At 34.6% G+C, this 16,024-nt stretch overlaps 3 protein-coding genes across 3 annotated transcripts in view; 1 reads left to right on the top strand and 2 right to left on the bottom strand.

The window, feature by feature from the left end:
- On the bottom strand, positions 804-3,021 carry LOC104791754 (probable aquaporin PIP2-5). The gene is made up of 4 exons (XM_010517722.2): positions 2,573-3,021; positions 1,933-2,228; positions 1,233-1,373; positions 804-1,136 (listed from the first exon to the last, which is right to left on the bottom strand). Exons 1-4 carry the CDS (start codon positions 2,874-2,876, stop codon positions 1,017-1,019), a joined length of 861 nt encoding a protein of 286 aa, XP_010516024.1. The 5' UTR covers positions 2,877-3,021; the 3' UTR covers positions 804-1,016.
- Positions 13,701-14,567, top strand: LOC109133345 (uncharacterized mitochondrial protein AtMg00810-like). Its single transcript, XM_019246374.1, has one exon. The coding sequence runs from the start codon at positions 13,701-13,703 to the stop codon at positions 14,565-14,567; it is 867 nt and encodes a 288-aa protein (XP_019101919.1).
- Positions 15,597-16,024, bottom strand: part of LOC104791753 (GATA transcription factor 8-like) — a 3,428-nt gene continuing 3,000 nt past the window's right edge. The window contains exon 4 of the mRNA XM_010517721.2: positions 15,597-15,998. Coding sequence (XP_010516023.1) covers positions 15,857-15,998 — 142 coding nt within the window. The 3' untranslated portion in view covers positions 15,597-15,856. The remainder of the gene's footprint in view (positions 15,999-16,024) is intronic.

The raw sequence follows: 16,024 nt of genomic DNA, 5'->3' as shown, positions 1-16,024 counted from the left end.
ATTTACAAAACAATACACAATTAATTCTTAAAAAATTCAAATAGTATATAGGATCCTCAATATATGAACCCCCATTAATCTTGCTCTTAGGATGATGAAATTAAGAACTTTACTTTTGAACATGAAGTTGGTTGAGATAATAGATAGAGAGATTAGCCTGTCCATTGATTTCTGCGAAACCTGCTGCCTATCTTCATCATGTGATTTCACTTTTTTCAAATATGCGCATGAAACATAAAGTTGTTGTTTAAGCTCCTCCTTTACGATGAGGTTGATGGCCACTTTTTGACCTCTCGATACGTCTTGTCCATCACCGTCCAGTCCACTACCCTATTGCCAACAGCGTCTATCAGATTACCTTCCAAACTAAAGGGAACCACAACGTAGTTTGATAGAAACCAAAGATAGTACTGGTTTCTTTTTTACTTTACTTGTTGAGACTTAACTACTCCACTTTTCTTCTTACCAAAACATTTTGTCTTTTCCCGATATACATATAATTTTCTCGTATTGCATTTATGCTGACTTATATTTTTTTGGAATAACAGATCTGAATTCACTTTGCTACACGTGGGTACTTAAGTTGGTTCATAAGCAATTTAATAACCAGAGCCAGATATTTTTTTTTTTTTTTGAATTACTAAGAGGTTCCGGACCTAAGCCCGTGCATCCCCTCAGAACAGAGACCAGAGCATTTTATATGGTCCCTTCCCAAGCGTCGTCCCTCAAACCGGCGACCTCTAGACTTTTGTCAAAGAGTCTTTACCAATTGAGCTATCAACGCTTGGTAACAGAGCCAAATATTAAGTCAAAGGAGTAGACATAATTTAACTATAGAAGTAGCAATTTAAAGTTGACCCACAAGTGAGTACACTTCAAAATCTCTCCTCACCAAAGCTAGAAAATTAATCATAGATTACTACACGTCAAGAAGTGACTCCAACCATCAACGTATATAGATAAAAAGGTCTCTCTTATTGTCGTCTCTTTGATACTTGGGGAAGAGAATATCAAAGTTAAACGTGAGGTTGGCTCCTGAATGATCCGAGCGCCTTAATCGCACCAGCCCTCAACACAAACTGATGGTAGAAAGCCGCAATAGCTGCACCCGCAAACGGACCCACCCAGAATATCCACTGTGATAAATAATAATAAAACATTAATAAATTGTAACCTTGTCAAATAGTAATATCGAGTACAAAGAAGTAAAAATATATGATATAGTAACGTACATGATGATCCCAAGCTTTGTCCTTGTTGTAGATAATTGCAGCTCCGAGACTTCTTGCAGGGTTAATGCCAGTGCCCGTGATTGGGATTGTTGCTAAGTGAACGATGAACACTGCAAATCCAATTGGTAATGGAGCCAATACCTTCAATATCACCACACCAACAAAACTGAAATGTTACTAATGACGAGACAAATAGTATAGAGTACTCATCCAAAAATACTATTCATATTCATATATAGTTATGTCTGGGAGAAGTATACGTGGTTACAAATGGAGTTGGGACCATGTACAAACAAAGGACATACAGAGTATACGATGTAGAGATAGGCGTGAAAGACAAAATGTTTAAATGACTCGATGTCCTTGTGTGGTTTATTATAATATGAAGATCTAGAAGTCACACTCGCAAATTATATCCGTGATATCTCGTACGTTCTATTATTCTTTCGTAACTCGATTCGAAATATGATTATTAATTCTCTCCTCTAGGCTGATGATACTTTCTACTTCTAGTTTATACGTGCCAAATCTTTATGCTAAGAAAGAGTGCGCCGTATAAGACACGGGTATTCTACTGTTACCATTGATGCGGTGAATAATTAAATTATCTAACCATTACTGGAATTTATCTGTTGTGACATAATCATATCACATTCTCTTAAATAAATGAATAATCATAACGGCAAAATAATGGACTTACAGGGACGTGAGAGTCACGCGCACTCCTCTTGGGGTCAGTGGCTGAGAAGACTGTGTAGACTAGGACGAATGTGCCAATGATCTCGGCGGCAACACCTGTGCCGACGCTGTAACCATCGGAGAGACCGTTTGCACCGCCACCGTAGCGGTTGTAGTAACCAGACTGGAAGGACTTGACCAAAGCCACGCCGCAAATGGCACCGAGGCACTGAGCTACCATGTACATCACTGCTCTCACCAGTGACACTTTCCGAGCCAACAACAGCCCAAAAGTCACTGCCGGATTAATATGGCCACCTAGATCATTAAACCGAACATTTATGTGAGCATTAAAACCAAACCAAACTAAATTTGAACTTAACTAGTAATTTTTTTAGTATAATCCGTAACCGAACTGATCTTTTTAGTTTCTCAATTCATATAGAGATCAAACCAAGCCAAACTTGTGTTTTGTCAGTCACCCTTGATCACATTTTTTCTAATCAAGAATAGCAAAAAAAAATCAAATATAAAATTCCCGTTAATGTGTATCATGTTGAAACAAAACATGTTATGCTCTTAGCTAACAAGAGTGTGCTACTTTAGAAGTAACTTGATAAAACAAGAAAAAATTATTATAGGGGATAAAGAGAGATAAGAACCAGAGATGCCGGCAGTGCAGTAAACGAGGATGAAGATCATGCCACCAAAGGCCCAAGCGATACCGAGGAGGCCAACGCCTGCACACTGGTCAGGATGGAGGGCTGGATCAGTCTGGCTCTTGTAACCGATGACAGTCATAACGGTGACATAGAGGAATAGGAGGGTTGCTACGAACTCAGCGATGAGAGCTCTGTAGAAAGACCACTTCCCAAGCTCAGTAGCGTCGAATAGAGGCTCAGGAGGTGGGTCTTGATAGTCTTTACCGGAGAAAGATCTCTTATCCCCAACCACTTCTTTCGTCATTGTCTTCTTCTCCTCGCTTCGTCACCAAACTCAACTGTATATCTCTGTTGTAATATTATGATCTAATCAAAGAGAGGGAGAGAGAGATGAGAGAATTGATGTGGTAAGATGGTGAGTCGGTGAAGGGTATTTATGGGCAGAGATGTGACGAGGCTTTGGGCTCTGTTTTACTTTATTTTTATCTTTTGGTTGTTGTTGTTGTTGTTAATGATCATTTTACATAGTTTTTTAAGGTTTTGGAATGATCAACCGACGGAGGTGATTAATTACACATGTAAGATTAGACTGTTTTTATTCATTATTGATAAATTTTGGTTTCTAGTGGAGAGAGAATGTTTCGGCTAATGCTTAAATTTTTTTAGTATGAATGTATTATTTAGGAAAAAAATCAAAATTATTTGGTACAAAATTGCGAATTGAAAACTTTAAAAGACCGTTAGTATAAAATACATTGGTAATACCATTAAGTTAACATATGTTTGACGGGAATGCGCAGTGTGGTGGTTGCAGTATTCAAGCTATCCATTCATTACAATCATGGGCTCATAGCCGACTCTTTGACAATGGGAGGTTAAATAATGTTGTAAAGAAGAAAATAAGATAGCAAAGGCAAGCTTGAGAATCCAAATTAATAATTCGACGAATAACATTGATAATATATCCCATCATTGCTCATTTTGAAAATCGAGTAAGGTTTAGAGTTCTTGGAAATTTAGATGTTTTTTTTTAAAACTGAAATATTAACAATAATATACTATGTTTATGATGTTTTCACTTGAAATTATGGTTAATGTATTTAATCCAAAATAATAATTGGACGAATAACCTACAAGAAAATGTTTATTATTAGTCCATCATCTTGGGCAGCCTTGATGATATACTACAAGACCTTCCAAAAGAGCAAGTAAACTAATTTACTTGTTCTTCTGATCCTAGGCATAGAGGATTATGTAAAACATTTGGTACAGAGACAAAAATCTAGGTAAAACATATGTGTTGATTTGTAAGTTTAACAATAAAATCTCGTAATAGATAGATTGCAGAGTCGGCACTCATCATCAAACTAAGATTATGAACCAAGAGATATGAGAGGCCACAAAATCTTACTTTAATTTGTAACGACTCACTTCAGAGTTTAGAGTTAATCAAAATAAAGCTATGTGCCTATGAGGTTATTTATTGATAGTTGCACAACAAAAGGAACTAGTACCAAACCCTAAATAATACAGAGTTTTCCATTCAGCTGTTTCCCAAAAAAAGTTGTGTACTCTATAAATAGGTGGACCAAGTATTTGAGAGAGCTTCATGCCGAATATTTAGTTGATATATATAGAAAATCTTCTAGAATCTTTACAAGTTGGGTATTCATTCATTCAAATTAGCATGCCGTCTTCCCACTTTAATTGATGATTAATAGAAAAGCTTCTAGATCAGAAGATGTATACATAGGAAAATAGTGTATCTTTCTAAAAATAAACTCAAGATGGAACTTGCCTCGTACTGATTGAGGTGTAAGTATTAAATTCATATACTGTATATCGTGTTTATCACTGTACATATTTGCAAGGCCGTGCCTATGAGTAAAAAAAAAAGGCATTTGCCTTAGGTCCCCTAATATTAAGATTTTATTGGCCGTTTAATTGGTCCCTAAATTTAAACAATTATTTAATATATTAGTAAAATATATATTTTCAAAAATTTATTTAATATATTAAAAAGTATCTTTATTTATCTCTAGTATTTTATAATATATACTTTTAAAAATTATTGTATTTTCGTAGATATAAAGTGTTAATTAAGAAAATAGATTAAAAAATTGTATAATATTATATATTTATAGTATATAACATAAAGTTTTATTTTCATAGATTAAAAACAAAATACTAATTATCTATAATTTATTATAAAAAATATATCTAATTTTAGTTATAAGTTATAACATTTTTTATCACGAAAATATATAAATTTTTATTTTTTTGTCTTAGGCCTCCAGGAATCTAGGCACGATCCTGCATATTTGAAGTGGTAACCAAAAGAAAAAGAAAAAGCCAGATTTTGATCTCAGAAATAACATAGCTTTTTCGCTAAAGATTTTATCTGATTTTTGAAAAATGTATATATGACAAAAGTGATGGTTAGTAACGAAGAGAGTACACATGTTCAAACTAGGGAGGACGACAAGGAGTAAGAGCATGTGCATTGGTGTAGGACAATTTTTGGTCTTTCAAATATATTAAATTTATTTTGAAAGTTTCTTAAGTGTGGTATGAGTATTGGTGTCCCTCAGAGTTGGTCCCCTAGAAAAAATAATAGTATTTTTAATTAAAAAAATTAATTATTTAAATTAATAAATAAAAACATATTAAAGTTTTAATTTAAATAAAACATATAACATTGACATTAAAAACATAAAAATAAATAAAAAGTTACAAAAACTTGGAAAAAAAACAAAATATACAATTAAAACATGAAAGATAAAAAACATAAACCATACAAACATCAAAGATAAAAACAAACATTTTATTCAATTCATAGAATTTTTTTTAATTAATCTTCATTATCTGGAAGATGTCCAAAGTTAGTCCAAATATGCTCAATCAAAATTTTTTTTTAACCGTTCATAAGAAAATTACAAAGTTACAAAAACTTGAAAAAAAAACAAAACATACAATTAAAACATTAAAAATTAAAAACAGTTTATTCAATCCATAAAATTAAAAACCAAAAAAAAAATAAAAAAAAAAACCAAACAACACCAACCACACAGATGCTGCCACGTGTAACAAATGACATATTAAGAAACGTCTCATATTAAGAAACGTTCCACACAGATGCTGCCTTTTTTTATTTATTTAAAAACAAAAAATACCGGGGGACAGACCAAATGTATGCCGTTGCATATGGTCTAAGGTGGGTTTCACCGACCCAACTTGACTTTGCAGCTTTGCCTTTATGTTTTTTTTTTGTTTCTACTGTTTTGATGTTTTTTTTCTTCTTGCCAATTTTAAGCTCTCCTTTATTAATTTTTCTAACATTTTTAGTCATTGCCTCGCCTATATTAGACTTTTTAACTAATAACTTTAACTTTCTTAATAGTGAACTTCTGTTTTTTTGCCGTCCACTTGCGACTAGGCTCGTGAGCACCACAACTAAGTTTAGTTCTTTGTTTATTTCTTTTGGGTTTGTTAACACCAATTTGCTACTAATTTATCAGTGTGGTATTCTGAATTATTCCTCTTTTACTAAGAAAAAAGGTTTTTGATCTGTTCCCGTGAATGCCCACCATATGTTTTAACATTTCTCCTTTTACAAAAACGTAAAATAACTTTCTCCTTCTCTTTTTTGCTTGGATTATTCAAATGATTCTTTAGTTTGTCACTTGTAGCAAATATGTTGAATCGAATAAAAGTCGTACACTTGAAAGCTAAAAGTTCAACTACATAAAACAAAACTTGAATGCAAAATATATTTAAAATCTGTGATAGAGAAATATAAATAAAAAATCTATAAAAAAAAAAAAAATCTCCATTTCAACTTACAACTTAAATTTGTGAAATCTCTAAAGATCAAATGACTAAATCAAATGATTGGATCTAAAGTTTGATGAGTTTTCATATTGTTTTGAAAATTTAGTATCAAAATTAAAATAAAATAACAATTGAATCTTGGAACAAAAATTTGAATGCTAAAAGTACAAAACTATGAGAAAAACAAGTTGAATTTGTGAAATCTCTAATTATTTTCAGTAAATTTCTCATCCAAAATTAGAAAAAAATTAAACAACATATTTTAGAAAAAAAAAGATTTGAAAATTTATTTAAAAACCATGGATTTTTTTTTGTTGTCGAAAAAAAAAAACCATGGATTTTTTTTTTATTTTAGGAAAAATCATTTTTGATTTAAGGATGAGAAATCTAACCTGGCCAATTGTGCGATAGATGATTGATTAGCAAAGGCATCAATATTGGACATATTCTTGATGGGCTTTATATGATTGGGTAAGTGGAACTCCGTTTTTGTATTGGGCTTCAATGACGACGATGAGAGTGAGAGATTACTCGAATCACTTTCTTCACTTCACCTGCTTAATCTCCTTCACTGTCGCTTCTCTGTAACAGAGCCTCTTCGTCGTCTCCATCGCCTTCTTAACAGAGAGTAGAGAAGCGTTTCAAAATTTGTTATTTTTTTACTTGCAAGATACGGTATTGATAACTTTTGATCATCACAAAGTTAAAACACTCAATAAGCAACTTTCCATTTTTAGTGTTTTCCTTTTTTCGAAGTGAGAGGTGTAATGTGTTCTTTTTAGGTGTTTAAGGGAACAAATTGGGGATATTTTATGATTTCAAATATCAGTTTAGTTCATTGTCTAAGGCGACAGGGCCTAAGATCTCGCGTAGTCGCGTGTGTGCTTCAATCGCTATAGAAAAAAAAAACCAGTAAAGAAATACTACGTGGGCTTATATAATGGAGGCCTAATAGACTATCTAACCTAGCAGGGCACAGCTAACAACCAAGTCAAAAGTTTTGTGTCTTGATGATTCCTTTAGTTGAAGACTTGAAGATGGTGTTTATCGAATTGAGTGAAAGTGATGAGGAGAAAGAAGAGTGGGCAGGGATGGAATGATCGGGTTTTTATAGGCTTCTAATTATAAGGAAGTCTCGAGTTAGGCTTCTCCAAAATTATGTAAACATGTAAGTGTACTACTTTGAACAATTGAAAAAGATATATCTATATGTATATATGTCTACTATAGATATATGTAATGTGTTTGGCGAAGACCCAACTAGCTATAGATCATTGAAAACACCCATAAAAGACCCTAACAGAAAGAAGAAAAGGACATAATCAAAAGACAAAAGAGAAGAAGATATTAGAGAGTAGTTGGTACATAAGATTGGTTAACTTAAATACAATTGATTTCCAGTTTAGTTTAGATCCGGTTTAGTTTATTTCAACGGATATATCACAGTTTTGTAAAGTTTGTTACGATTGAGAAAATAAGAAAATCATTTCACAAAACTCTCTTTGTTCTGCGATTATATTATGGTATCAGAGCTTTGTTTCCGCAAAATCTGGTGATTTCACCTTCGATTTCTTTCGATTCCTTCAACTTACACCGATCAATCATCTTCATCTTCTTCGATTGACCTACCGAAGCTTTGATTTGAAGAAAATGGTGCGAAAAGGGGGAAAACTGAAGAGTAGAAGTGTTACGCCAGAATTCGATGGATCCGCAGCCAAGATTACTCGTGAATCGGCGATCTATGAAGAACCTGAGCTTGGATTTGGGAAATCGCAACGTTCTCAGCGATCGGAGGGATACGGAACTCAAGGATCGATGTCGCGCCTATCGGAACCGTCGGATAATCCTTTCAATCTCCAATCCTCCGATCACCCAGGTTTAACGATCGTTGCTCATGTCTTAGATGGATCAAATTACAATAGCTGGTCTATAGCGATGAAGATAAGTTTAGAGGCTAAGAATAAGCTTTGCTTTATCGATGGATCTATGTTGAGACCAAGTGAAAGTGATTTTGATTTCAAGATATGGAGTAGATGTAACAGTATGGTGAAGTCGTGGATCCTAAATGTCGTCAACAAGGAGATTTATGATAGCATTCTTTACTATCAAGATGCTGTTGAAATGTGGAATGACTTGTTTACTAGGTTTCGAGTGAACAATCTACCAAGGAAATACCAACTGGAGCAGGCTATGATTACGCTTAAGCAAGGAGACCTTGATCTGTCCACTTACTTTACTAAGAAGAAGACATTGTGGGAACAACTTTGCAACACTAGGTCTCGAACAGTTAAGAAGTGTGATTGTGATCAGGTGAAAGAATTACTTGCAGAAGTGGAGGTCAGTCGAGTGATTCAGTTTCTTATGGGGTTGAATGATAATTTCAACAATATTCGAGGTCAGATCTTAAACATGAAGCCATTGCCGGGGTTGAGTGAAATATATAATATCTTGGATCAGGATGAGAGTCAACGTGTTGTTGGAAACAGAAAACCATTGGTGACTCCTTCTGCTTTTCAGACTCAAACAGTTCAATCAGAACCGAATCAGATCTTGATGGCTCAAGGGAACTTTCAGAAACCGAAATGTTCACATTGCTCTCGTTTGGGACACACAGTGGATAAGTGCTACAAAGTCCATGGTTATCCACCTGGTCATCCAAGGGCTAAGAAGAACACGTTTATGGGAAGTACCAACTTGACAAATGCTGATCAATTTTATGGTGAAAAGGAGAATTGCCATGAAGAGAAAGAAGAAGATATGTCCAAAGATCAGATTCAACACATGATTTCTTATTTGAGCTCTAAACTCCAATCCACTAGTGTCACTGCCTGCCCGGACAAAGCCATAGCTTCAACTTCAAATTCTGTACCAACCATCTCCCAGATGACTGGTACTTTCCTTTCTCTTTATGATCTCACCTATTATGACATGTTAACTTCATCTATACCTCATGAAATTGAGTTATCTTTTAGAGCTTGAGTCATAGATTCAGGTGCTAGTCATCATGTTACTCATGAGAGGGAGATGTATGTAGAATACCAAGCCTTAGAAAGAACTTATGTTAGACTTCCTAATGGCCAAACAGTTAAAATAGAAGGGACTGGTTACATTCAACTCACAGATGCTTTAGGTCTTTATAATGTGTTATACATTCCTGAATTCAAATTTAATCTGTTGAGTGTAAGTGTTGTTACTAAAACATTGAAGTCTAAAGTGGTTTTTACTTCTGATGATTGTTGCATTCAGGCTCTTACTCAGGAGGTAATGATTGGAAGAGGTAGTCAAGTTGCAAATCTATATGTTTTGAGTCTTGATAAAAAGCTTGTTAATCTGTCGTCTTCAACTTTTCCTGGTAAGTCTGTCTGTTCTATTCAAAAAGTAGATTCTAATATTTGGCATCAAAGATTAGGACATCCTTCTGTTTCTAAAATAGAGTCTCTTTCTGATATTTTGTTGTTACCAAAGAAAACTATAAATAAGAATTCTCATCATTGTCGTATATGTCATCTTTCAAAACAGAAACATTTACCTTTCAAATCTATGAATCACATGCGTAATAAACCTTTTGAATTGCTTCACATAGATACTTGGGGTCCTTTTTCTGTCCCTACAGTAGATGGCTATAGATATTTCCTGACAATTGTTGATGATTATAGTAGAGCTACCTGGTTATATATGCTTAAACAAAAATCTGATGTCTTACATGTTTTTCCTGATTTTATAACAATGGTTGAGACTCAATATAACACTAAGGTTTGTTCTGTTAGATCTGATAATGCTAATGAATTGAAATTTACTGAATTGTATTTGCAAAAAGGAATTAAGTCTTTTCATTCATGTCCTGAAACCCCTGAACAAAATTCAGTTGTAGAACGGAAACATCAGCATCTGTTGAATGTAGCTAGGGCTCTTATGTTTCAGTCTGGTATACCTTTAGAATATTGGGGGGATTGTGTGTTAACTGCAGTTTTCTTAATAAATAGATTACCTTCCCCTGTTATAGACAATAAGACTCCTCTAGAACGCTTAACATCAGAAATTCCAGATTATCATTCTCTTAAGAGCTTTGGTTGTTTATGTTATTGTTCTACTTCTCCTAAGTCTAGAACTAAGTTTGATCCTAGGGCTAGAGCTTGTGTTTTTCTAGGTTATCCTTCAGGTTTTAAGGGCTACAAGCTACTAGACATAGAGACATACTCAGTTTCTGTTTCTCGACATGTCATATTCTATGAGGATATTTTTCCTTTTGCATCATCTACAATCTCAGATGATGCAAAGACTTTCTTTCCTCATTTTTCTCTTCCTGTGCAAATCAATGATGGACAATCGCCTTTAGTGCAACCATCTTCTGATGCTCCTCACAATTCTGATGAGTCATCTTCCATGGTTTCTGTTCCTTCTGAACTTAAACCAACTCGGCAGAGAAAACTGCCTTCCCACTTACAGGACTTTCATTGTTATAATAACAATACTCTTACTAATAGTAATCACAAAAATACTTCCCCTTATCCATTAGCAAATTATATCTCTTATTCTTATCTATCTGAGCCTTTCTATGCATTCACTAATATCATCACTAAAGCGAAGATACCGCAAAGATATTCAGAAGCTAGGCTTGATAAGGTGTGGGTTGATGCTTGTGGAAAAGAGATTGGAGCTTTTATAAGGACTGGAACTTGGAGTGTGAGTGATTTACCACATGGTAAAGTTGCTGTAGGTTGCAAATGGATTTTCACAATAAATACCATGCAGATGGCAGTATTGAAAGATATAAAGCAAGATTGGTGGCTAAAGGGTATACTCAGCAAGAGGGAATTGATTTTAGTGACACTTTTTCACCGGTTGCTAAACTGACAACAGTCAAGATGATTCTTTCCCTCGCACCCAAGATGCAATGGTCCTTACACCAATTGGACATTTCAAATGCATTCTTGAATGGTGACCTTGATGAGGAAATTTACATGAAGTTGCCACCAGGTTATGAAGAGATACTAGGAGAAACAGTACCAGCAAATGCAGTGTGTCGATTACATAAGTCAATTTATGGGCTTAAACAGGCATCTCGGCAGTGGTTTCTCAAGTTTAAATCAACTCTAAAGAGTTTTGGTTTTGAAACATGCCATGGAGAACACACTTTGTTTGTGAAAGAAACAGGTGATCAGTTTCTGGTAGTTGTAGTGTATGTGGATGACATATTGATTGCTAGTACTAATGCTGATGCAGCTTGTGCTTTACGGGATCAATTGGGTTCCGTTTTTCAACTGAGAGATCTTGGTACTCCAAAGTTCTTTCTCGGTATTGAAATCGCAAGGAATGATGAAGGGATTACTCTTAGTCAAAGGAAGTATGTGCTCGATCTTCTGGAAGCTACAGGTTTTTCTGATTGTAAACCTTCTCCTATTCCTATGAAACCTGATTTGCAGATGTCTTCAACTGGTTTATCGGAACGGAAAGCTGAAGCTAACCTTGCAAAGTCTACTGTGCAAGCTGATGAAGAAATTTTGGATACAGAGTGTATTGATGCAGTGAAGGTTGTCAATAAACCATTTAAGAAGTTATCTGCAGCTGAGACTGCACTTATTCCAGATAGCAAACAATACAGGAGGCTCATTGGGAAGTTGCAGTATCTGACTATTACTAGACCAGACATCTCTTATGCTGTATCAAAACTGGCTCAATACTCTGCAGCTCCAAGGAAATTTCATCTCACAGCAGTACATAAGATCTTGAGGTATTTGAAGGGTACGATTGGCCAGGGTCTGTTCTATGGGAAAGATCATGATTTTTCTCTTCGAGGTTTCTCAGATGCAGACTGGGGCGGTTGTCCTGATAATAGACGATCTCATACTGGCTATGCTATATTCATTGGTCAATCTTTGGTCTCGTGGAAATCTAAGAAGCAGCAGGTGGTCTCGATGAGTTCTGCTGAGTCAGAGTACCGTGCGATGAGTATGATCACCAAGGAGTTGTTATGGTTCACATATATATTGAAGGCTTTGAGGGTTCTCTTTCCACTTCCGGCTTATCTATATTGTGATAACACAGCAGCTCTTTACATCGCCAGCAACTCTGTTTACCACGAACGAACAAAACATATTGAGTTCGACTGCCACAAGGTCCGTGAAGCTATTGAAGATGGAATTCTTAAAACAATGTTTGTTCGGACCAACCATCAACTAGCTGATGTTTTGACAAAGGCTCTCCATCCGATTCCTTTTCAAGAGATTATGCGCAAGATGGGAGTCATCAACATCTACTCCTCGCCATCTTGAGGGGGAGTATTAGAGAGTAGTTGGTACATAAGATTGGTTAACTTAAATACAATTGATTTCTGGTTTAGTTTAGATCCGGTTTAGTTTATTTCAACGGATATATCACAGTTTTGTAAAGTTTGTTACGATTGAGAAAATAAGAAAATTATTTCACAAAACTCTCTTTGTTCTGCGATTATATTAGAAGAAAAGAAAAAAACTTTGGTGAAATCATCAAATTCGTGAATGAAGGAAGATATGTTATCCCAATCGAGTTGGTTATTTGTGCATTGGTGAATACAAAAGGTATCCTTTTTTTGTCAAGTAACTTATCAGACAACTCTTTTAAGTCTTTTTATGTTTTGAAAATAACAATATGAGGACAAAAGTTTAATCATTCCTTCAATGTGTTTCTTAAATAGTAATGTTCAGCAAATTGAAAATGTTGAAAAAATATTTCTCTAATAATTATGAAAGGAAAAAAAAAAAGAGAGTGAGAAAAAATGAAATGAGTGAGTTTTGAATGAAGTTAGGTAGCTTAAGAAACACTCTTAACTTGAATTGGCATCATAAATGGGTGGATTTTCATAAAAGCTAGTATGAAGTCTTTTTTTTTTGTTAGCAAAAGATGGTGGTTGTTATTACTCTATCTCTCATCTCCCATTTTAGTTTTTTTTTTCATTATTGCATATATCATTCAATACCACTAACTTAGCCATATAGCCATAAGAAAACTTGTAAGAAACTATAAACCGTTTCAATCTATTTTAGACTTCAATCAGCGAGTACCCTAATTAAATATATCTTAGCTTGTCGGCCAAAAAGAAAGTAAGTATTTAGCATTGTATAGTTCCAAAGGTAGGGAAACCATCTAAATAATTAACAATTTATAACATTGGATTTTAATTAACAGAAACAAAAAATATAATCTTTTAGCTAAACAAATGAACTACAAAAAAAAGGAAAAAGAATCCTCACAATAAAAATACAAAGAATTGAAAGAGNAAGCTACAGGTTTTTCTGATTGTAAACCTTCTCCTATTCCTATGAAACCTGATTTGCAGATGTCTTCAACTGGTTTATCGGAACGGAAAGCTGAAACTAACCTTGCGAAGTCTACTGTGCAAGCTGATGAAGAAATTTTGGATACAGAGTGTATTGATGCAGTGAAGGTTGTCAAGAAACCATTTAAGAAGTTATCTGCAGCTGAGACTGCACTTATTCCAGATAGCAAACAATACAGGAGGCTCATTGGGAAGTTGCAGTATCTGACTATTACTAGACCAGACATCTCTTATGCTGTATCAAAACTGGCTCAATACTCTGCAGCTCCAAGGAAATTTCATCTCACAGCAGTACATAAGATCTTGAGGTATTTGAAGGGTACGATTGGCCAGGGTCTGTTCTATGGGAAAGATCATGATTTTTCTCTTCGAGGTTTCTCAGATGCAGACTGGGGCGGTTGTCCTGATAATAGACGATCTCATACTGGCTATGCTATATTCATTGGTCAATCTTTGGTCTCGTGGAAATCTAAGAAGCAGCAGGTGGTCTCGATGAGTTCTGCTGAGTCAGAGTACCGTGCGATGAGTATGATCACCAAGGAGTTGTTATGGTTCACATATATATTGAAGGCTTTGAGGGTTCTCTTTCCACTTCCGGCTTATCTATATTGTGATAACACAGCAGCTCTTTACATCGCCAGCAACTCTGTTTACCACGAACGAACAAAACATATTGAGTTCGACTGCCACAAGGTCCGTGAAGCTATTGAAGATGGAATTCTTAAAACAATGTTTGTTCGGACCAACCATCAACTAGCTGATGTTTTGACAAAGGCTCTCCATCCGATTCCTTTTCAAGAGATTATGCGCAAGATGGGAGTCATCAACATCTACTCCTCGCCATCTTGAGGGGGAGTATTAGAGAGTAGTTGGTACATAAGATTGGTTAACTTAAATACAATTGATTTCTGGTTTAGTTTAGATCCGGTTTAGTTTATTTCAACGGATATATCACAGTTTTGTAAAGTTTGTTACGATTGAGAAAATAAGAAAATTATTTCACAAAACTCTCTTTGTTCTGCGATTATATTAGAAGAAAAGAAAAAAACTTTGGTGAAATCATCAAATTCGTGAATGAAGGAAGATATGTTATCCCAATCGAGTTGGTTATTTGTGCATTGGTGAATACAAAAGGTATCCTTTTTTTGTCAAGTAACTTATCAGACAACTCTTTTAAGTCTTTTTATGTTTTGAAAATAACAATATGAGGACAAAAGTTTAATCATTCCTTCAATGTGTTTCTTAAATAGTAATGTTCAGCAAATTGAAAATGTTGAAAAAATATTTCTCTAATAATTATGAAAGGAAAAAAAAAAAGAGAGTGAGAAAAAATGAAATGAGTGAGTTTTGAATGAAGTTAGGTAGCTTAAGAAACACTCTTAACTTGAATTGGCATCATAAATGGGTGGATTTTCATAAAAGCTAGTATGAAGTCTTTTTTTTTTGTTAGCAAAAGATGGTGGTTGTTATTACTCTATCTCTCATCTCCCATTTTAGTTTTTTTTTTCATTATTGCATATATCATTCAATACCACTAACTTAGCCATATAGCCATAAGAAAACTTGTAAGAAACTATAAACCGTTTCAATCTATTTTAGACTTCAATCAGCGAGTACCCTAATTAAATATATCTTAGCTTGTCGGCCAAAAAGAAAGTAAGTATTTAGCATTGTATAGTTCCAAAGGTAGGGAAACCATCTAAATAATTAACAATTTATAACATTGGATTTTAATTAACAGAAACAAAAAATATAATCTTTTAGCTAAACAAATGAACTACAAAAAAAAGGAAAAAGAATCCTCACAATAAAAATACAAAGAATTGAAAGAGAAAAAAAGAAGAAGAGGAAGATATAATGTAATACTCAAACACCTAATTTTTTTTTTTCTAATGTCTTCAAAATCTTCTGATCTTCCTCAAACTTACTTTTCCTCTGTTTCAAGAGGTTTTTTTTTTGCCCATTCACACTACAAATACAAAATACAAAAACACAATCAATTCTCATCTAACTTTTTTAGTCCCACCAAATTGATTGCTCTCTTCATTCCATCTCTTCTAATGCTAAACCTTTTTTTTCTGCTCAACTGACTCTTTCCTACTCCTGGCAAATCGAAATCATCTTTTTTTCTCGTGGTTTTAGTCTACACCAATGTAGGCATTGTTCGGAATCAGTTCTTGCAGATCATTCTCTTCGGTTATGTAGCTACCATCACTGCATCTCTTGCTTCTCATCTCAGCCACTTTCTTGTGTGAGTTTGAGTGAAGAGCTGGAGTGAATGTTGGGCTAGCAGCTGGACGGTACTC

This window comes from Camelina sativa, chromosome 6 (genome assembly GCF_000633955.1).
Source record: "Camelina sativa cultivar DH55 chromosome 6, Cs, whole genome shotgun sequence".
NCBI lineage: Eukaryota > Viridiplantae > Streptophyta > Magnoliopsida > Brassicales > Brassicaceae > Camelina > Camelina sativa.
The sequence above is the reverse complement of the archived record's forward strand: the minus strand, read 5'-3'. Positions and strand labels throughout refer to the sequence as shown.

What these genes read in the sequence shown, in the direction of transcription:
- LOC109133345 (XM_019246374.1), top strand. Translation starts at nt 13,701, where the DNA reads ATGAAACCTGATTTGCAGATGTCTTCAACTGGTTTATCGGAACGGAAA.
- LOC104791754 (XM_010517722.2), bottom strand. Translation starts at nt 2,876, where the DNA reads ATGACGAAAGAAGTGGTTGGGGATAAGAGATCTTTCTCCGGTAAAGAC. An exon ending in CGCGTGACTCTCACGTCCCT is followed by an intron (nt 1,374 to 1,932) that starts GTAAGTCCATTA and finishes GTGATATTGAAG; the next exon opens with GTATTGGCTCCATTACCAAT. An exon ending in ACAAAGCTTGGGATCATCAT is followed by an intron (nt 1,137 to 1,232) that starts GTACGTTACTAT and finishes TATTTATCACAG; the next exon opens with TGGATATTCTGGGTGGGTCC.